The sequence below is a fragment of the Pteropus alecto genome, unplaced genomic scaffold (assembly GCF_000325575.1).
Source record: "Pteropus alecto unplaced genomic scaffold, ASM32557v1 scaffold13, whole genome shotgun sequence".
Classification (NCBI taxonomy): Eukaryota; Metazoa; Chordata; class Mammalia; order Chiroptera; family Pteropodidae; genus Pteropus; species Pteropus alecto.
This window is the reverse complement of record NW_006434373.1, coordinates 9219695-9244070: the sequence shown is the minus strand read 5'-3', so window position 1 is coordinate 9244070 and position 24376 is coordinate 9219695. Positions and strand designations below refer to the sequence as shown.

The following is a 24376-nucleotide window of genomic DNA, read 5'->3' as shown; positions in this document are numbered from 1 at the left end:
AATGTGTCCTCACATTATTTATGAGGAAGAAGTATATAATAAGGTACTAAAATCAGCAACTTGTATGGCTGGTTTATTTACATAAAAATTTATATTAATATTTGTTTTTATTCTTGTATATTTTTGCCTTTTTTTTTCCAATTGGAGTATAAGACTAATGTAAGTTGGGTCCCTAAATAAATGATTGGAAAAAAATGAAATGTTGGATACCTGGTTATTGTAATAACTTTGCATCATAACAGATGATTACTAGACTTAGTGTGGTGATCACATTTTAAGATACATAAGTGTCGAATCACAATATCATAGACTTGAAACTAATTTCATATTGTCTACAAACAATATTTAAAATAAAATAAAAATAAATAAATAAATTTATAAAAATATTTTTAAGATAGCAGCCCAAAGATAATATTTCTTATGGGAAGTTTCTATTTGTTTAGATATTCTCCTTTCAGTCAAATGAAGAAATATCTGATTCTCTACACACCTCTGTTGTAAACTTAGCACAGATCATCATCTCTCCATGTATTATTTTAAGAACCTGTCACCTGGTTCCTCTATTACTTGTCTTGTGCACTTTGATTTATGTTTTCTCCATACTGCTGTCAAGGTAATATTGCCAAAAATCCAAATTTGACTTTCTAATTTTCCAGCTTAAAGTGTATTAAGAATTAAGGAAAAGTCTAGACTCCTTTCCTCTCCCACACCCACTCAGGCTAACTTTAGAATTCAATGCAGGCGTCACCTTGTCCAAGAAGCTCTCCAGATCTCTGTGTTCCCTCAGCTACTTTTATCACATTCTTATCATACTGTGCCGTAATATATAGGCTTCCTCGTCTGCTCTTTCCAATAACGTGTAAGATGCCTGAAGAGTACTGAGAATGGGAATGAGAGGAAGATAGAGACTGTGAAACATAGTTTTCCTACAAATGCATGGCTCTTAGATTCACAGTGCTCTCGGGTCTCAGTTTTCTCATTAGATCCTCAAATGCTCAAAGGATTTTTGATTAGGTAACTATAATTGATGCCCCATACCATGGTTTTATATCTTGTCACTTATATTGTATACTAATAGCATTAGAAAATGTGCCTTAATTTCTTTAAGAAGCAGTAGGGTAGTTTGTTTTTAAAATGAACAAACTAGCTTGCAAATGTGTTTGAAAGGAGATGATATAAAGCTGTTTTTTTCCTGTACCTGATAGTAGATACTTGGATGTTTGCATTAGACATTTCCCCAGTACGTTCCTTTGTATTTAGAGTAACTTTTCTATCATGATCCTTATTTTATTTTGAAAAGCAAGAAGTACATTTTATGCTAACCGATAATATTAATTACTTACCTTTGGTATTTGTCTCAAATAAAGAATAACTATAACCTAGTGATTTAAAATATGTTTTTGAATAAGCCAGATATTGGATTGAATCCTGGCTCTGTTACCATTGGGGCCAATAGGATTTCAGTGTCTCCCCAACGGTAGTGGGTAGTGAGAGAGACAACAATGGAGCAGACGTGAAGTTAGTATTTTCCCTTGGTTCTTCCTCAAATGACGGCAGTGAAGAATCACGGGTCATTGAGATTTAATAGTTTTATTAAAAGTATATTTTAGAAAAACAAAGTATGCCCCAAGGAGGCACAAAAAGTCCACCAAAAAAAAAAAGAGAGAGAGAGAGAGAGAACCCAGAAGGGCAAAAGGACCCAGAAGCTGTAATGTTTGCTTTATATTTGGGCCGTGATGGGTGATTCCAAAGGGGTTCCTAGGTGATTGGCAATTGAGGTCATTTTGGTTGACACCTGGCTGCTATATAACTCTGCCTCGTGTGCATGTGTATACCTAGAATTCTACTACCATTGGGGTGTACTGTGGGAGATCTCTAGTCCGGGCCGTATTCCTTTGTTCCCCCTGTCACTCATGTCTGACTAGCTACCTAACTGCTCCATCATTTACTGACTGCGTGACTTTGAGTAAACTACCTAAACCCCGTAAGTCCATATGCTTCATCTCCAAAATGGATACAAAATCAGGACCTTCTTCCATAGGGTCATGGTGGGGAAGAAATCAAACAATGGACAGGGAGTATTTAATTTAGTGCCAGGAAACTGGTTGAAATTCATAGTCACACAACTACAGCAGGTAGTTTTCAGCCTCAGAACTGATATGTGGAAAATCCAAATTCATTATCTAAGGACAGTGAAGGTCTCAGTGAATGTCAACTCCCTTACAAGTTCTTTGTTACAATTATTTAAACACATCGACTTCTATATGGAGAAAAGTAGGAGAGGATTTAGGAAGTGTTGCCTCAGAAACACATAGAGTGCAAGAGAAGGAAATGGATACACCAAAATTACCACTTTGATTGATGGCCTAGAATAGGTGTTTGGTTAATCTTATCTATTTTCTTATGTGGGAGGAATGGACATATTGCAAAAAGCAGTTGTTAGACATGCATATTTAATGTAGCGGAAAAGGAGGTGGTAGACAAGATAAATTTAGTCAAATTAATGCACTAATAATTTATCCTCAGAAAATGAAAACCTCTGTTGTAGTTCTCTTCCTATTCCTACAAGTGTAATTAAAGCATAAATAACTTGGGGAAACCAGAGAAATGGAATTGAGAGCAACCTGTTGTGTAAGAAAAGAAGTGTTGACAATTGCATTTTAAGTTCCTCTTTTTACTGTTTCTTAACTAATATTCCTATATCTGTAAACTCACTTTTCCATTCCTCTTTCTATGAAGCTAATCACTAGATCTTATCTCTTTACCTATGTTTAAAACATCTACTATTATCTCTAAAATGTATTTGTTAAATCAGATGGTCACAACTTCCCACTGATGTGCCACATGATAGTAAATGAGCTGACTGGTTTGGTGGCAGTTCTAGTTACAGTGGCCATTCCTTTTCCCATTAGTTGCCAGAAGTGATCATTGTCAATGCCCTTAACATAAGCAGTTGCAAGCCTTCATATCCAGAGAATGTGATGTAAATTAAAGGTCATCTACTTAACACCCTAGTTTTTGAAATGCACTCATTTTCTTATTTGTTTGTAATTGTTGGCAAGATTTTCTTTTCATTTGTAAATAAGTAACTCTTACTTTTATTGAACATGTTTTTTGAGAGTAGTTTAATATTTTTGTTGCAGTTCCAAGTCTGCATAATCTACTTCACATATTCCTTATTTACTTTTTTGTGTGTGCATAAAATACATCTTAGATATATATTCAGTCTCCTCTTTTGTTCAAATAGTGTTGATTAAGTCAATTAGATTATGTTCCCTGTATTGCTTCTGATGGAAAACCAGCCTAGATGCAGAAAAGAAAGTGTGTAGACTTGACCTTAAACATAATGAAGCTTTTATAGGGTTCATTGTGTTTTAAATGTAAATGTAAATGTAGTTGCCATATTTATTGTATTAAATTAGTGAGCTTTCTAAATTACTTTTAACCCTGTATATCTTCAATTTTTAATTCAAATTGTATAAAAATTCATAGCTTTTTTGTTTAGTAAAATAGTATTTATTATTAACATTTCATTTAATTCATTCTTTTAAGCCTTTATCAAACATGCTCCCTGTCTGTTGATCTGATGATATAATGACCCTGGGTAAAAGGTCTAATCTAACCATACAGCAAGTCGATATACAAAGCCTAACACATACACCAAAGGTGTAATTCTACCTTCCTCCTCATCTGCCCATCACTCATAAAATTAAAAAAAAATTTTTTTAAGCGTCTTGTGATACATTCTTAGACCCATTATGCATGCTACTTTGGGTTCCTTTCTTTTATTTTGATTTGTTTTATTATATATGACTTCGCATTAGCTAAATCTGCCCAAACCATAGTAGTGGTTTTCTTTACAGTTACAAAATATTTTGAAGTCAGTTTTCTCTCTGTGTAAATTGGAATTCATATTGAAGGGTAGCTCTCTCTTTCTTGGGGCCATCAACCTTCATAGACTCATCTGTTTGATTTAGATTTAGATTTTAGACACTCTCCCTTTGTATTCTGCACAATACCTAGAATGCTGTCCACATGGTTGAATATTAATGATTGTTTAGACAGATAATAAAGCAGAGAACAAATTATTCTCTATTAATAATCTACATTAGAATAATCCTGAATGAAGGGAGCAAAGTAAAGAGTTCCTATGATCCTTAATTCTCTTCTTATTCTTGGGTAGCACACAAGACAAAGAAGCTCATTTTTGAGTTCATGGGCAATTTTAAAAGAATAGTATAGAAAGATAAATTTTTTTTTCTTGGAGATAGCTTACTTACAGATTTAAGTAACTAAATCAGCATTCTCTCTACACTAGGAGTGAATGGCTAATTAGTTAAGCTTTAAGTAAATTAATCTACACTTGAAATTTTATCAGCAGGAGAAATTCAAATGTGTGTAGCAGAGGTTTGGGCTGGTACCATATACTCTGCTCCTTTTAAAAAATAACACCATACTTTGGGATTAACTCCAATCACAATTTAGGTCATGAAAATACTGGAAGATACTGGAAGAATGATTTTAATTAAAATGAATCCTTTTTAAAGTTCTCTTAATACACTTATGTTATAACTTTAGATACAGTTATATTGTGTCATTTACTCACATATGTAAAAATAGGCGTATAAAAAAGACTAGAATGAAATTGCAGCGTTAACAGTGATTGTCTCTGGAGCTGAGTTAATAGGGAATTTCCTGACTTACACATATGTATTTTCTTTTTATTTACATTGATTCTGTATTGATTTATGATTACTATATATTGTTTATATGATATATTTTAAATCAGTTAACTTATAATTTAAAAAGTAAAAGAGATTCAGTATTTTAGTACATGTATATGTATATATATTATATAATATGTTAAAATCTTGATTTAAAACTAGGGAAGTGATTTTTTAAAATTTAATTTTATTAGTTTCAACTATACAGTACATTGGTTAGACATTTATATAGTTTATAAAACGATCCTCCTAATTGTTCTTTCTCTCCTCTGACTCTCCACCTAGTCATTACATTAATACTAACTGCATTCCCTATGCTGTGCTCTCCAACCCTGTGGCCATCTATCAACTACTAATTTGTACTTCTTTAACCTTTCATCCCTTTCTCCCAGCCCCCCAATCCCCTTCCCCTCTGTCAATCTGTCTGTCACCAGATTGTCCTCTATATTTGTGAGCCTGTTTTTGATGAGTTTGTTCTTTTTGTTAGGGAAGTGATTTTTAATAGGGATGGTGGAGGTATACATTCAAAAATATAGTGAATAGAAGTCTTAGGAAATGGCATAAAAGTGCAATTGGCCTGCATAGCACTGAATGCAAGATGCAAAAGAACTTAGATTTAAAAATTATAAAACAAACTTCCACACTGTGGAGCACATTTCAGATTAATCAATATTTATCTGTTAGAGCACTACAAGGATTCTATTTTAAACATCATAGTGATACCTAATCGGGCCTTAAGTGGAGACTGAGTATGGAGGTTGAGAGATTGGTAGGCAATGTTTCTTATAGGAGGTGAAAATGAACAGTCTTAAAGGATGAAGTGTAGGCTTCCGTGAAGTAATTTTCATGTATATGTGCATATGTATGTGTGTGCATGCATGCAGATGCCAGTGTTTTCGAACTTCTTGGAAAGGGGAAGGTAAACAAGGGATAAATGCAACTCAGCCTCTTCCCACCCCCATGAGTCCAATCACTAATTGGATTAAGGTGATCTGCCTTCACTTATCTGAGGATTTCTCAGTAGCAGCACAGCATTTTGGACTGGATAATTCTTTGTCGTGGGGGGCTGTCCTGTGTTTCATAGGATGTTTAGCAGGATCCCTGGCCTCTACTCACCAGATGTAATTCCTTCTCACCAGTAACGCTTTCAACCTGTTGTTATTCTAAAAAATGTCTCCGGATATTTCCAAATGCCCCCGAGGTCAAAATTTCCTTGCAATGAGACACAGTGCTCTATCTGCTTATAAGAGAACTATTTCTGGAGAAAAGACTGTCATCCAAAGGTTCTGTAATCTTTTCATATAACATTTCCGACATTCAATAGAGTAAATAAGAATCAGGATCAAGGAAATAATAACAGACAATAGAAACAGATGCTTAAGTGACTCAGTTATCAAGATTCTCAGATACAGATATTAGAATAACAATAACAAATATATTCAAGAAAAAAATGGCAAGGTGGGTAATTAGCCAATATTCATAGCACAGAATTAAAAAACGGTTTTTTCTGAGTTTCACTCATGCTGGTTTGTTTCTTTATGGGTACATTTATTCGTCTTTTATTTTGAGCAAATTCTAGAAAATCTGGAAGAGTAAATTTAGGACACTTCCCTTCAGCAAGCATTTCTGTTAGTTTCTCTCAGGATATTACTGATCTTGGGTCTTTTTTCCCTATTACTCAAGGAGTCTGAGGTTCAACTTCTTTACTTTCTTTGCTTAAAGTTCTGATACAGATTTCTACCCTCAGGATCCCTTTCATGGGAGCTTATGGTAAATGCTCTCGTTCTGCTCAATAGTTTTTGTTTGGGAATATTTGGAGAATTGCATTACTTCTCATAAGCCTAGCAATAGAACAAACACTTTATTTTAGGTATGATATACTATTTGCTCTTCATATTGCTGGAAGCTAAAGCCCGTATACTGTGTACTTCATTGTAATATGGCTTTTGTAATGCTATTTCAAAAAGTAGAAACTAATAAAAACATTTAAAATTACATCTCTCCACCAAAACATGAATAAAGTTGAAAATTAAGTGGAGGATAAACAAGAAATTAGGTTTGGAAGGGAATAAGTTTAGTATATTTATTAACTATACTAAAATCTGGTATAATTCTTCCACAGTGCTTTGACTATTCTTATCCCTTAGCATTTACATACCATTAATGTCACCTGAATACCTAGGGATACGTTAAATCTATAAATTAATTGTTGGAGAATTACCAGTATTAGGGTTCTATTTTATAAACATGGTATACTCTTTTTTCTATACTTCCCATGAAGCAGTAGTCATTTTCTAGCAAAAAAAGAAAAGAGATATGTAAATTTAAATTCTCAGTGAAACTAATGTAATGTCTTACCACATAACACATCATGGACAAGCAATCAATCCTTGGACTCTCAGGCAATCAGATGTATTTAAGCAAAAGATGACTCAAGACAAAAGTAATCAGGGTTCCTCCAACACTGTTTTCTGTGTGCTGTAGAGCTTATCATTGTTTAAAGCATATAATCGCTTAGCCTTTCTTCGTTCTCTTTTATTGCCTCATTTCATTCCCTGAATAGCTTGTGCAGTAGTGATGTTAACTGTTATTGCTAGGAATGATTGAATAGTTTATTTCTTTTGATACATCAGGTGAAAGTAAAAGTCATTTTACTGCAGAGCTGAAATTGCAATTTCCTGTTACTTCAAAGAAGCCATTGCTTTTCAAATAATGGCATAAAAGTTTTTGACAATTAGCAATTACATGTGTTTTTGTTTTGTTTTGTTTTTATATTCTGTATTCACTTCTTTGATTTTATTGATGATTTGAATGAGAGAGACACATAAGCACAGTTTAACTCATAATATGAAGAGACCTCAAGTAAGCTCAGGTTTTATTTCAAATAGAGGACTAGTTATCCTACTTTTTCTATACTCAGAAAAATATGAAGGCTTGCACAAACGACCTGTATTTCAAATACTTCTATTTCCTGACTTTTTTTTAATTACCAATATGGACAGATAATCACATGTAATTGAACATTCTTTTTCTTTCAACACCCTTCTCTTTCTCTTTTCCTTAAAATTAGAAGCGTATTTTCTCTCTATACTGCCCCTTTGATATTCTTATCAAAATAAAATGTGTTCTCTTATCCAATAGAGTCCAAAGAAGGTGGAACACCCTCATTTATTTTGTCATTATATAGTTTTTCTAGTTAGCTAGGTTTAGCCATAAAAGAGTGTATAGTATTTCCTATGACTAATATTGAAATAGTGAAAAAGATGCTCAAAGAATTTTTCTCATATGTCTTCCCACAGTCTTTGAACTTTTCTATGACTATTAACTACTCTCTTTTGTTTTTACAGGCAATATTCATTAGGATATAATTTGAGAATATCTGTATTTCCATAGATCTGAATCACTTATGGCCCCAGTAAGTTATATCACTTGGCACTGTATTTCTATACTTAATACTTTTATGTTGTAGCCAATGGCAGGGAGTATTTCTCTATCTTGGATTCTGTAGAAAAGAAATTGATATGAAAGGAATCATAAACAATTGCCTTTTATTTGTAATGGAAGGCAACAATTTTAATAAATATTAGTCAAATAAATTAGTATGATTTTAAAATGTGCGTTGCATAGTAATAGTCTTTGAGAAAAAAATTACAAGTAATACCGTGGTAGCTGCCATTGGAATCTAAGATATTATACAACTTGACCAGACATATTTGGAATATTTAATTAGAAACAGAACTGGTAGCTATAATTGGTACAGGTTTTTTAATCTAGCTCTATGATTACATCTGAGGCATTTAGCCTAATCGCTTTGCGTAAGAATAGGAAATGAATCTATGAAAAGCAAAAGTGACTAGTCCAGGGTAGAGAGAACCATATATTGAAAAATCAACCTTTCCCCAATGCACTATAATGTCCCTTCTGTCATAAATCAAATGGTCTTATATTGTATGGGTTTCTTTTTCCAGTGTTTCTATTCTATTCGTCTCTTTGGTCTTTTAATGGCATTACATACTATATACTATAAATACTATAAATACTATATAGCTTTATAGCATGTCTTAAAATCTACTACTGTACTATACTATAAATACTATAGCTTTATAGCATGTCTTAAAATCTACTACTGTAATTTTTCCACCCATTTTTCTTCCACAATGCTTTGGCTATATTTATCCCTTTGTATTTACGTACTATTAATGATAACTAAATCTATAAATCAATTGTTGAAGAGTTAACAGTATTATGGTTCTAATTTGTAAACATGGTACACCCTTCCTTTTATTTATATATTCTTTAATTTCACTTAATGATTTATAGTTTTCTATATAGAGGTCTTGACATTTTTCATTAATATTACTATTTTATGTTTTTTTGTGCGTGTTAAAAATTATATCATTAAAAATGTTATGTTTGTTCCTGTTTATAAAACTATGACTAAAATTTTTAATATTAACCATGCGTGTTTTATGACCTTGCTAAATTTACTGCTTAACTTTAATAGTTTATATGTAGGTTTTTTTTTTTTAATTTCTACCAACATAGTCATGCCATATGTAAGTAATAACAGTGTCTCCTTTCTTTAGGCGGCTTTTTATTTCTTTATCTTGCCTTAAAGCACTAGATAAGATGTTTGTATAATGTGAATTAGAAGTAGAGATAGTGGACATTCTTGTCTTGCTTTTTTTTGCCCTCAATCTTTTGGTTTTCTATGAGTCAGTCTGTATATTTTCTACTGATTTATCTTCCAGTTTACTAATCCTCTCTTCTGTATTTTATCTACCATTAAATGTCTTTATTCAGTTTTTAATTTCAGTTACCGTATTTTTAAATTCAGGATTTCCATTTGATTATTTTTACAGACAATTCTGTGGCAAATTTATTTATTTAGTAATATAGTTTTTAAATGTATTACTCAGTTATTTTAAAATTGGTTACTGAACATTCTAACTTGGTCAACTGTATCATTTTTGAATATCTTTTTATTGTTAATGTTTCATCTTATTTTTTTGGTCATTCTGTTCTGTTTCTTGACATACCTATTATTTTTTTATTAAGTATAAATATTGTTTAATGAAATTGATAGAATTTTATAAATGATGTTATCTTTCTTGAAGAGATAATTTCCTTTTTCTCTGCAGATACATGTGAAAAACGGATAACCTCAATTTAACCAGGAGATTGAAATGATTTCTAAAGTTAAAATCTGTGTTGTTTATGTGATGTTCATCAGTGTCTGCTTTCTCAAAGGTCTCTGAATTCCAATTACTGTCTTTCTAGCCAGATGAAAAAACTAAAAGCTCTCTTTAGTTTATTAATCTTTTACATGTTGCTTTCTGCTTGATATTTCAGTCTTTTGCCCTAAAACATTTCAGACTTGACAAATGCATGAAGGGGATTATTTACATCAAAGGCAGAATTCACTTCCCTATGGAATCTTTTTCTTTAGGATCTTGACCACTTAAACTCAGGCTGCCTTAGGAGCTTTTGACTTACTTAATCTTATATACTGGAGATCTGCTAGTTAAAAATTATTTCTGAGGCTAGTGACAATATGGAGATAGGACTTTCAGGTGCAATATGAGCTTGTTGAAAAATAATGTCAGTATAAAGTACCTTTTAAAGAAATAGCATTACTTAATGTAGAAAGTAATGTTACCTGAAATATATTGTTGGCATAGGAAGAAAAAAAAAAAAAAAGGAAGTGGAAGTTCATACTGAAGGAGAAACGTATTAGCTGTGAAAAAATACTATACTATTTCAAATTATATCAAAATGTATAAAATTATATGCAGATCTATTCATGAAAACTTTTACCCTTTGAGTTATCTATTAATTTAAAATTTTTAGTGTTTCAACACTGTGCTACAAACAAATATCACTGTAGTACTTTGGAAATCCAAACAGTAATACTTAAAATATAAATTTTGATTTTGGTCTCTTTAAGGGTTTTTATTGGGTAGGTATTCTTAATTTTGAAAAATTTTAATAGAGGTTTAATTATTTCCGAAGATTATGGAGCATATAAGATGTACATATTAAATTATGCCTTAAGTCTTTTTGAATCCAGAGCGTAAACTCTTAACACGTGTTAAAGACTACTTTCTTGTCTTTAGTTTCTTCAGTGATGGGAGCTTACTTCCTAGCATGGCAATACCTTCCATTACAGACTACTCAAAAGGGTAGAATGTTATTTATTGCAGTATATTAAACCGTTACCCTATAACCCTCACTTATTAATCATGATTGTGCTGACCATGCTGTAAAATAGCAAAGTTAGAGCAAGTTTACTATATCCTTAAGCAATTTAAATTTAATAAATTTAATATGGAATTTCTGGCACTTTGGCTACATAATTCCCAGGCCCTGAATACATTTGACACAACTTTGTTGAAAAAAAAATTGGCTGAAATTCTGAATATGATGTTAAAGAATGTTCTCCAAAACTGAATGTAAAATTTGTGGTTAGGTATATATATAATTATTGATAAGATTTTATTTTTTAAAAAACATTTAACTACATAGATAAATTAGGTCATTTTACTTATATATTTTAAAAAATTTTTAATATTTTTATTTTGAAATAATGTCAAACTTAGAAGACTTAAGAATAGTACAGTACTTTTAATACAAGAATAATTTGAGAATAAGTTGCTCACAGGGAGTTCTATCACCCTCATATTTAAACATACACATGCATGTATATTCTCATGTATGTGTGTGTATATATATACACACACACAATGTTCTTTCTAATATTTTATGATTTGGGGAAATCAATATTGGTAAATTCAGAAACAAAGAATAATAAAATTATCAGTAGAAATATTGCTTTATGGAGTAATTTTTCTTAGTTTTAAAAGATTAGGTTGTTAATGGAAAATTTGTTATTTATCGTTATATAGATTTCATTGTTTCATTTAAAAAATATATTTGCTAAATATTCTTGATATGGGGAGAAAACCTATACTTGTTTCAAATTAATTTAATTAGCACTCCTGAATGTCTATTAAGGAAGTGATATATAATCATTCACACTTTGGAATTTTTTAAAGTCATAAAAACCAAGAATTTTAAAGTGACTAGGGCCTGACTTTACCCCACCCCTCTATTGCCCAAATAAAGTTCATCTTTAAGAAACTTTTTATAGAAACATCTCTCTGATTAAATCAACCAGAATACTCTCTTTCACTAGTGAATAGAATTTGTTCCCTCTGTTTATCCTTTGGCATTTATCCCATAGAGTACTTCAGGGTGAAGTATAGTTGCATGTATTTATGACCTAGAATGGAATCATTAAAATCAATACCAACGATAGGCTTGGATGCGACATGATTTATGTTTGCAGAATCCCAAAACAGTGTTCTGAAACAAACTACCGCCCACTGTCCAGTCAATGTGTTCATGAGCTAGGAAGAAGGGAATTCGAATTCTGATTGATATTTGCTACTTCATGATGAGCCACATTGATTAAATACTTAAGCTCCACATTTCCTACCTCAGTCATTCACTGACTTTTTAACCTTGAACCTGTCACTTAGTTTGTGAATTATATTGATAAATGAATGTGATGTTGCTACATACATTTACCTAATTTATAGTTAGAAAGAAATGGATGGAGAAATTTAGTTTTTGTTTTGGAAACTATCTTAAGCTAAATGAAATAATCTCATTTAGAGGTCTAATAGACCTCCTCTGTGATATTCTGTCAATACTTTGGAAAACCTTTAGAGGAAAGTGAGGCCTGGTACTCCCTTTTTCCATCTTCAGTTTTAGACACTGTAAAGTAGACAACAGAAAATTATATTAGTACATTTGCTTAAATGTCTTATTTTCTCACAATACTCATGATTGATTACTTCCTTTTTTTTGCCTAAGAAAGCACAAACAGAAAGATTGACATTTATATGTGTTTTTAAAAGTCATGAGCAACACTTCCCTGGCTAGCAATTTTATTGTTAACATGGCTTTAATTGTAAGAAGTTTCACTTCTCATTTTGAAATAGAAGGTGAAAGGTACCTCTTGACATTTAAATATCTGATGGAAGATTATTTTATCCTCACAAAAAATATTTGTGCTTAGATAAAACGGTACAGAATATTATAGTTCTCAAGTGTTCAATTTCTTCTCATAGAAATTTCAAGGGAACTTAGGATGCATTTGGCAGGAGCTTTTTCTAGTGCAATCAGGTTGCTATGGTAAACCTATTATTTTAGGCAAAGTATAACTGTGTTAGTAAAGTGCTAATCTCTTTTCTGTTTTATGTGAGACTCTAATTACTCTCCAACTATTGAGCATGTACTGCAAGTGTGGTTTTACCGTTTTAAAAAGTGAAAGAAAATAAGGTCATAGGGAGTGTGCCTGCTTTTACAATGCTGGCAGGTGCATTTGATGATATAGTGCTCTTTTAAACAATTTCATTTTGAATCAGAAATTACAGGGTTGTTTTTTCATTTTCCTTTTCATTTTAGAAAAGTAGAATGAGAAAGAAGAATGAATTTTATGCAATTAAAATTCAAGCCTCCCAACATGTTTGTATTATAAATAATACTATCTATTTTTTATTGAACACTTATTATGTGTCAGGCCCTGTCCTGTTCTTAATATGTATTACAATATTTAACCTTTGCAATAATCCTGTGGTATTATTATTTTTATTATTCCCATCACGCAACCATGATAAATGAGGTTTAACTTACTTTTCCAAGAAATCACATTTAACAGTGGATGTGTCAAGATTAAAATCGAGATTAATTAAAAGTCAGAGCTTGTGTGTTTATTTGTATCTGTGCCATAGAATTTATTTCCCTTCCTCTTTGTCTGACTGACATTTAACAAACATTTTAGGACTCATTCCCATGTTACCTTTGCCAGAGAACTTCTGTAACCCTATAGGGTATATATATTCATGTATTTTACCTTTAATCCCTCTACTATAAAACATTGTTCAATGTTCTAATTAATTTTGTGTCTTCAGCATCTTTCACAATACTTAACCCATAGTTGGTATTCAAAAAGTGTTTGTTGAATGAATGACTGAGGGAGTGGTCAAATAAATGCAATTTTTCAAAGTTAATAAGCCTTGTAGAATCTATTCTTGAGAAAGAACACATATGTGTTCTCTGTGTGGTGTAGTTTAAAGGAGGTCAAAGTCATTTTCCACCCAAACACTTCAAATGTGAGCATATAGGATCAAAATGATTTCTCTCTGTGTGTGTGTGTGTGTGTGTGTGTGTGTGTGTGTGTGTGTGTTGTGTTTTCAATTATGGCTTCTGGAGATGATTTCAGTCTTAGTTATTTTTCGGGTCCAACCATCTACCATGTGGTGTCTGAAAATTCTAGATTTTCACTCCTTCACAAACGCTCAGTGATATTACTGGTGGTAATGGAGAAGAGAAGATTCAATTGGTCACTAACACTTAATGATGTATGAGAGTTTATCCAATTAAGTTAATCAGAGGACTCTCTCCTGACTGTTAATCCATGAGATTAAGGGGTAGTGTCCTTTTTGTTTATCTCTGTATCTACCCATCTAACACATAGTAACTAGTCACTGCTGAATTGAAGGCTCTGCCCTATGGAAATGAGACATTAAGAAAATAAATTTGAAGAGAATAAGGGAAGAAGGCAAAGTCTGAAGATTGAGAAATTGGCCATGGTTAAAATTGTGCAAAAAAGAGGAATCCAAGAAGAAAATAAAAACTTGGAAGAAAGAGAGAGAGAGGGAGGGAGTGTGTGTCTGTGTGTGAGAGAGAGACAGAGACGAGGGAGAGAGAGAGATGGAGAGAGAGACAGGGAGACAGAGAGAGAGAGAGAGAGAGAGGTTAGTTGGAGGCCAAGAGAGGAATAAGGAGGGAAAGAAAGAAGAAAAGGAGAAAGAGACATACAGCCTGAAAATCAAATGTCAACTTAACAATTTCATATAGTTGGCCCTATCCCAGTGTTAGAAAATTAGCCTCTACCAGAGATAAACACCTTTTCTTCAGGCAATGCTTCGAGATATCTCTTCATTTTCATTAAGAAAGAGTCACCCAACATTTTTAACTATTAAAAAGGACAAGCAACAATAGCTGTAGAACTGACTGAGGAGTGAGAGATGACCTTTTCATTCCCTTGTTCACTCTGTGTCCTTGAGAGACAACCTTTGAATCCCTTGTTCACAGTGTGGCCTTAAGCAAGTCACATATTATCTCACTCTCAGAACTTCATTTTTCTCCTCTTCAAAATCATGGGGCTAGTTGGTTAAACTTGATCATCCTTCATGACTTTTCCATCTCTAATATTCTCTGATTTTGTGAAATAATTAAATGATTATTTCTACCATAACTGCACTGTAGCAGTTAGTAAGTTAATAAGGATGAATACTAGTGAAATTACTAAATACATCTTTGATCACTCAGTTTCTAAAAATGAAAATGTGGCAATCTACATTTTATAAAAGTCTTAAGCTACTCTTTTTATCTCATCTTATAATTCAGCGATATGTAGGATAAAAATTCTGCTTTCTCTTACTTCAGTATTAAAATAATGGTATTTTATGTGCATATACCTTGCAGCATCTTGTGAGCAAATTCCCAAAGAACAAAAAAACAAAAACCTGTTAATGTGAGTTTCTTCTGGGCTATATCAGGTAAAATCTTAGTAGCTAAAAGATTTCAGAAATTTCAACTATTTTTATGAACCAGGTGACTTCTCAAGAAAGTATAAGTACTTTAAATTTGCAGTTTATTTCCATGGGATTTATTAAAAGATATAAATAATTCACTATTAATAATGATCATCATGTATTATTTCTATTATGAATGATCCATTTTTGTTCTTGGTCTATTTTTTTGTAGGTGTACATTATTTGTTATTTACATATGAGCTCTTATATACAGTAAATTTTACTTATTCATCTTATTCGTGTTAATACTTTGTCTTGGTTTATGTTTCAGTCATGTTATTTGTTGCTTTAAATAAATTAAATATTGTATATTTTATGGTCAAATTTATCAATATTTTTGATGTTTCTGATTTGTTGTCATGTTTAGAATAGTCTTTCTCACCTGAAGGTTATAAAAATTCCCAACTATATTCCTATCTAGTATTTTTTGTTTTAAATTTTTACATCTAAATGTTGAATCTCTTGGGAACTTATTTAGTTATAATGAGTTAAGTAAAGGGACAGATTTCTTTTTGCAACATGGCTCACCATTTCTACCAGCCTTGTTTTTGAATAATCCATTATTTCCAGAAAATCATATAGCATATTAATTTATAGCATTGTGAATCCTTAAGTAATCACACACCAAACCATGACTCAGGTGTAGAAGTAGAATAATGCCAAAATCCCAAGATCTCTCTCCTACTCCTCCTTAAATATCTTCTTCCCTTGAAAAGATAGCCATTATTCTCACTTTCTTGATAATCACCTCTACCCATTTCTTTAAAACTTTTCACTTAAGTATATATTCCCAAACACTGGGGTGGTTAGATGTGCCTGTTTTGAAATTATACCATCAAACTATATGGGTTTTTTTTTTTTATAGATAACTTCCTGTAATGTACATTATGTTTTTAAGATTCAAGCATGATATACAAGCAGTGGTGCTTTCTTCATTTTAATTGGAGCACAGTGTTCTGTTTAAGAATATAACTGTATATATGTACCACAACTTCATTAGCCAATCATCTCTCGTAGGATACTTCAGTTGCTTTCATGTCCTGGTCACTGTGAATAATGCTGCTACGAACATCGGTGTGCAAATATCTTTTCAGATATAGATTTTCAAGTCTTTGGGGTAAATACTCAGGAGAGGGATGGCTGGATCATATGGTAGATCAATGCTTAGTTTTTTAAGGAACCTCTATACTGTTTTCCATAGTGGCTATACCCAGATTTGCAGTCCCACCAGCAGTATATGAGATTTCTTTAAGGAACCTCTATACTGTTTTCCATAGTGGCTACACCCCGATTTACAGTCCCACCAGCAGTATATGAGGGTTCCTTTTTTCTCTGCATCCTCTCCAGCATTTGTTATTACTTGTCCTGTTGATGATAGCCATTCTAAGAGGTGTGAGATGGTATCTCACTGTGGTTTTGATTTGCACTTCTCTAATAGCTAGCAATGTTGAGCAGCTTTACATTTTTGTTGGCGATTTGTATGTCCTCTGGGGAGAAGTGTCTGTTCAGATCCCCTGCCCACTTTTTAATTGGATTTTGTTTTTTGTTGTTATTGAGTCATATGAGTTATTTGTATATTTTGGATATTAGGTACATATATACAATGGAATATTACTCAACCATAAGAAGAGATGAAATATAGCCATTTGCAACAGCATGGATGGAACTCGAGATAATCATTCTAAGCGAAATAAGCCAGACAGAAAAAGTTGAAAATCACATGATATTACTTATATGTGGGATATAAACCTAAAAGCAACAAAGGAACAGGACAAACAAACAGAGACTCATGGACATGGTAGTGGTTACCAGAGGGTAGGCGGTAGGGGAATGAGGGGAGGTAGATGGGGTCAAATGTAGGGGGGTAGGGGTAGGGTGAAGTGGGTAAAGGGGATCAAATATATGGTAGCCAAAAGAGACTGGACTTTGGGTAGTAAACACACAATAGAATATACAGATGTTAAATTATAATGTACACCTGAAAATTATATGATTGTATTAACCAATGTTACTCCCAATAAACTTAATTAAAAAAATAAATAAAAATATATTTCTATAACTATCAAAAAAGAATATAACTGACATTTTTTATCTACTCTTTTACTGATGAACATTGGGATCTTTCTCCTTTGATACTATTAGGAATTGTGTTGTTATGATTGTTCTGGAACATCTCCTGGCACTAATGTGAACCCTTTTCTTCAGGGAATATAACCAAGAATTGAATTGCTGGTTCATAGATTATACATGTTGAATTTACCAGATAATGATAAATAGTCTCCCAAAATATTCTACCAATTATACTTCTATCAGCCGTAAAAAATAAAAAACAGGTTTGTATTTCCAAACCACTGCCAAATTTGTTACTGTCAGTATTCAAATGCTTGTTTGGCATAGAATCTCATTATAATTTTAGTTTGCAGTTCTTATATGATTAAAGGGGAGCTTCTTTTCATTTCTACTGATAGTGTGAACTTTCCATTAATACAAATATTTAAAATTTTTGACCTTTCAATAACCTTTTTATTTAAATTTTTATTATAAAAAAAAGTCAGTAACGTTGCTCAAAACAATTAAGTATTTGATATTTGGAAATATCATAGTTGAACATTTTTATTTGGAATTAATTCTTAGTGGAATTAAACAAGTTATATAAAATAGCAGAAATTGCAGACTTACATATCTTTTGTTTAGCATTATATTCCCATGTCCATTTTAATCTAGTACTTATGGAAAATGTAATCTAAGGCACATCTTTGAAAGAAGGTGTTTAGTTATCTTAATGATTATGAGAAAATTTAAAAAGCTTTAAATTAAGTGAGATATATCTTATTTATTAAAATGATTAGTTAAGCATAGAGCTCTAAATAGTGCCTTTTGTGAATGTCTTGACTTAAAGTTTTTTCTGTAGTTTATAAAAAGTTAAGTGTCCAATTTAAATGTTTATGTACAATTTTAATCAGAACTTTTAGATATTTTCTTATTGCATTACTCTTCTTTGCTAGTATACAATCAGCCTTAAAATATAATTCATAAAGTTTGCAATTCCTTATAAAATGATATCACTGGACTTTTCATACATGCTGAAAGATTATCTACTTTATTAAAATTTTATAGGAGTAGGCAGACACAGCATAGAGTAAATTTAGATAAGCTTTGGTTAGATGATATTGATGATGTTGACTAAATTAATTTTTTCTCAGTTATTTCTACCCTTTCTGTCCATCTTTGAATGGCATTTTAAAAAATTACTTGGTTTCTTTTTCTTTCTTTTTTTATTAAATTTATTGGGGTGACATTGGTTAATAAGATTATATAGGTTTCAAGTATATAATTCTATAATGCATTTTCTGTATATTGCATTGTATACTCACCACCCAAGTTAAATTTTCTTCTATCACCATATACTTGACTCCCTTTACCCTTAACTTACCTCTTGCCTCCCCTCTTCCCTATGTGGAAACAACCAAAATACCCTTCAATAGATGACTAGATAAAGAAGATGTGGTACATATATATAATGCGATATTTTTATTTCTTTGAGCATAACTTATATATTGCATTGTGTACTCACCACCCAAGTTAAATTTTCTTCTATCACCATATATTTGACTCCCTTTACCCTTAACTTACCTCTTGCCTCCCCTCTTCCCTATGTGGAAACAACCAAAATACCCTTCAATAGATGACTAGATAAAGAAGATGTGGTACATATATACAATGTGATATTTTTATTTCTTTGAGCATATCTTCCTTTAGATTTTTTTCTCAACATACTATATAAAATAGCACTTATTAGTGCTAGACATACAAACTTCCATTAACCTTTGTTCTTATAAGAATATTAATTTGATAATTATTAAAAAACCATAGTTATATCTCCATAACATTAAAATAACAATTGAAGTAATAATGTCAAAAATAATGTAATTTAATAAATAAAGGAAAAAGATTGGACTCAAATTCTTGTTTAAAAAATGTAAAAATAATCTGTATGTCAGTGTTTCCTATGACCTCGACAGAGAACTTTGCTGGCTGCTAACAGGATACAAATCTCACTGTCAGCCTAGACCATAAAGCGCTCATCGTTTATGATAGGGTTCAGGCATGTACTTACCTAATATATAATTTGCATTCACTGATCTACTAGTGGTGTGAATAAAGTGCTATGAGATCAAAGAAGGGGATCAATTCTGCCAGGTAACCAAATAAGAATGGCAGGGAAGTTTTCATAGAGGAGATTAGATTTGAGCTGGCTATTGAACACTGGATAGAATTTTGTAAAGTGGTTGAGTGCACAACAGAGGGATGAAGTGGAGCACATAAGCAAAGTCTCTGAACATGACTGCACTATGAACATTAGATTTACGATTGGAAAGTTGAGTTGAACTAAGTATGGAAAGCTCTGTTGAGAAATTTGATCTCTGCTTTGAATGTCATCTGGGACCATCATGTGAAAGAGAATTACATAATTATAGGTATGTTTTAAGAAAGTGGACTTTATGAAATTTCAAATCGAAGGAAGAATAGTTAATTAATAAAAGGAAGGAATTAAATGTCATCAAGATTTTTTAAGATTTGGTGACAGATTAGATCTAGGAGATGGTGACCTTCTCCTAGATAAAAGGACCCAGGAATAGGAGTAGGTTTGTGAATAAAGATGATGAATTTGCTATGGGAGTTTCCAATGATGTAACTGTGGGAAACACTAAAGAAGGTTTTCAGGCAATTGGAAATGTGTATGTATTCTGGGAGAGACATCCTATTCAAAATTCATTCAAGTTCTACCACCAAAGCTCATGCATTGTTGAATATTACCAAACTATCCACACATGATTATTGTTTTGTATATTCTTTCAATAAATATTTTTTCAAATATTGTGAGGACATATGAGTGATACTGTTAATTCTGCTGTGTTTTTGAATATACATGAGTAGGAGGGTGCAAGTGTCATGGATTTGGTTAAATTTATTTTGGATCTTGAAGGATGAGTGGAAATTTACCTGGCAGGTATATATCTTGGTACTGACTGGACTGAAATTGTGAACTGAGACAAATTGTGAACTGAGAATGGAATTGTGAACTGAGCAAAATAATGAATGCACTCTAAAATGTAGACTGCGTGAACAATTTACTCTACCTTTCTATATGCAATAAATTAATCCTTCTTGATTTGTGATTTTTTGTTTTTCAGAAGATATAACCTATTAACTATATCAGAGCTATATCTATAAAGTTAATTCACCTAATAATCGCCTTAATGTATCTTTTTAAAACTCCAACAAAAGATTGCAAAATGGTTAATTATTCTCTGATATTTGAAAAAGATACATGTATCATAATCCATTAGGAAAAATGTACCTAGAACTGAATATTAACACTATCCAACTTTATAGAATAAATATAAGACAGAAACTATCTATAATGAAAACAACAAAATGAGATATTGGACCCATATGCCAGTATTTAGCTTATCCTTTCCAGAGAAGTGTAGACACCAATAATGTATATTGATGAAATTTCCCATATGCCTTGAAACATTAATAAATTGTCACCAAAAATACATTTACTCTCAAATTTAAAAATTTATGTTGTCTTGGTAACTGGGACTGTATTACTTCTCAGGAATGAGGTGATTGATATTTCTGACATCTGTCCGTGAAGGACTAGTTAACCATACCGAGCCATTCTGCTGATGGTCCCATAGTTTGTCTCTTTCTCTCCACAGTCTGGATTATTTTGTCATTTTCACATCGACCCAAGATAAGGGCTAGTGTGTTTATGCACACCAGAAGGTAACTGGGGCTCAGAGATCTGGGTTCTAGCACCAACATTGCTAATGTCTATTTCTCTGGCCTTAGGCAACTCATTTTGCTTGAGTATGCTTGAGTTTCCTCAACTATTAATTAAATTGCAATAACTCAGGAACTTTCTGAGATTTTACAATAAATAAATGTGTGCTAATATATTTTTTTAAGGGAGAGATCTAGGTCCTACCCGTTAAAGTTCTTGACTGCAAACAACAGAAATCAACTTCATTAACTGGGATGAAAAAGGATTTTATTAGAAGGGTTTAGGCTCAGAATGCAAGGTTGAACAATCAACTCACGCAGCACCTCAGGGAAGCAAGGCACTGTTGCCATCACTTTTGAACTCTACTGTTCCTGGACACTAACTACTATGCTGTTACACTTGCCACTTTGTGCCTTTGCTGTCACCCTCAAAAATCAAAGCCCTGCCAATACTGTCTGGTGTGTCTCTGTTCTGTCTGCCAGGGCATAGGAAGAGGGAATATCACTGTGGGAGAAGTGGGGCTCTGCCTTCTGCTGAACTTGGGACTGCCTCCAAGTAGAAAGAGAGACTGGTTGAAGGGCAGCCAGAACAACAGTATCTATTGCCATATCTTTCACCAGATTTGCAAAGGGATCATGACCCCAGCACTTCCGCCAAAAAAGATTATGAATCACTGCATTAGATTATCTTTAATTACAGCTCTGAAATTATATGATTCTAAATACTAATTTTCCCTTCTTCCATCATCTACCAACTCAGAATTTCTTTAAAATACAAATGCAGCAACAGAATGACTAACAACATCTCAGGGGCAGCCCTGAAGCATCATATGATCTTTTCAGTGGGTGTGTAATTATGATGGTCGGGCTAATGACAGAGAGTAACAGATGTCTCAGAGTAGTCACCCAGCTGAATTTCTTCCAAATCACTACCAATTCCTCAAACAAAATAAATTTACTTTCTCATATAGTCTTCTAGTACTGTGTTATGAATATATTAAGATTCAATATAGCTTAATGGTTAGGTGTACAAACTTTAAGGTTAATGTGAATGGATATAGATTTTGAATCTATCCTTATGAGCTGGGTCACCATGTAAAGTAACTTGGCCTCATTATGTCTCTGTTTCCTGTTTAGTAAAATGATAGTGATAATGCTAGTCGATGTGTGGTATTATAAAAACAAAATGATAGAATTCATAGAACTAGTGTTTGACACATAGTTGTAGCTCAAGAAATAATGAAGAAAGTCATAATTATAATAGTTAAGGAATTTCCAACTATAAACCAACATTATTCTCCTATTTCAGTCTTGCCAAACATTTCAAAAATGTTTATACATTTAAATTTTAAGTTAAGAACAATAAACATATTTAGGTCATGTGCTTTGACATATGTTCCATGTTAAAATGAGTTTTGTTAGCTATAAAATTGATGCCAAAATATCACATCGAAATATACCTATGAACATTTTTTTCTTATGTAGCAGATAGACCCAAAATAAAAATATTTTTAAAAATGACCACATTATGCTAAATTATGTCAAAATATATAAAATTGATTCAGTTATGTTAAATGGTATCATCAAACTAAGTTGAATATGAAGTACCAAAATAATGACTGATTTATTCTTCAAAGATGAATGAAACTAAAAGTAGAAAGTAGTAAATATGAATGACTTCTGAACCAACAATTGTCACTTCCAATATCAACCTCCTTGGCATTTCTGATTGACCTTGGCTTACCTTAGGGTGGGTAAGAAAAGTTATTTGTTGAACTATAATCAGGCGCAGCCTAGAACTGGTCCGGAAAGTCTGGGTTTAATAGTATGCTTGTTTCTTTTTGAAGCCTTTCTGATTCTGTGAATCTCCTAATGAAAATGCTTTGTGTTTTGCAGGTAGATGTGAATGTGGCAAATGCACTTGCTACCCTCCAGGAGATCACAGGGTGTACGGCAGATTGTGCGAGTGTGATGATCGCCGCTGTGAAGACGTCGATGGTGTGGTCTGTGGAGGTGAACAGTTCTCACAGCCTTCTGCTACTGCATGCAACTTGCTTCATCTGCCTTTCTTATTCTACTTTATCTATCTATCTATCTATCTATCTATCTATCTATCTATCTATCTATCTATCATCTATCTATCTATCTATCATCTATCATCTATCTATTTAATAATTCTGTTAAAAAGAAGATAAACAAAAATCAATGTACAATTAGACCTAAAAGCAATATACAGCTAGGTTTGTAATGACCTTTATATTCTTGGACTCTTGATTTAAGAGTATGTAAAGTACACAGTATGCTATCAAGAAAAGATTGTCGAGACTAAACTAAATGCTATAGAGATAGTGAAAGGCTTTGTTGCTGCTGAACAGTGTAAAATGATTTCTATTACTCTATTCATAAATACTGATAGGGCGAGTAAGTATCATCTACAAACTTGGAAAAAAAAGAAGATAACTTCCTAAGTTTAATTACAAAAGTCCCGTGATGGCTCTAAGACCTAAATAAAAGTTTACTGAAAGTAAGAAACAGTGAAAAGAAAGAATGAGGCAAATAGAGAGTGGTCAACAAAGGTAACCAGAGGTGGTCAACGTAAGGGATTCTGAGAGTCCCAGAGGGAGCGTATCGACAGCAACTGCCTGAGATTTCTCTAGGGAAGGGAATGGGAGTCGACATTATTCTCCTATTTCAGTCTTGCAAAACTAGAGATGATGCTTGCTGAATACAGCTCCTTCCAGGTTTTCAGTACAATTGCAATGAAGTGAACATGGAATCATACTAAAAGAATATAACTGTATCTCTTCAATATAATTAACATAATGCAACTGGGAGCTATTATTGGTAAAAAAAAACAAAATGCAGGTACAACTTATGAAAGACAGGGACATTATCACTATCATCCGTCTAATGTCCATATATATCTATATATTCTCTCTCTAACCAACCATAAAACAGTTGCAATTTGACCAAAAATTTCTTCTTTCTCTTCTTTGTGAGCCAAAGGTCCTTTTTAACAACTGTTGTGCCAGGTAGTTTATCTCATGCAGTCATGGCAGCAACCTTAAGTAACCGTTCCTGCTTTCTTCATCTTATAAATGGAAAAGTGAGTGATGTTTAAGGTGTTAATGTCCCCTAACTAAAAAGTGGCAAGCCCAGCATTTGAGCACTGATGTTCAGTTCACAGATCTT

The 24376-nt window shown here is 32.5% G+C and overlaps 1 protein-coding gene across 2 annotated transcripts in view; it reads left to right on the top strand.

Moving 5' to 3' along the window:
* Positions 1-24376, top strand: part of ITGBL1 (integrin subunit beta like 1) — a 172489-nt gene that overhangs the window by 127950 nt on the left and 20163 nt on the right. For both annotated transcript variants that reach the window (XM_015587338.2, XM_025045020.1), the window contains one exon: positions 23081-23197. In XM_015587338.2, coding sequence (XP_015442824.1) covers positions 23081-23197 — 117 coding nt within the window. The remainder of the gene's footprint in view (positions 1-23080; positions 23198-24376) is intronic.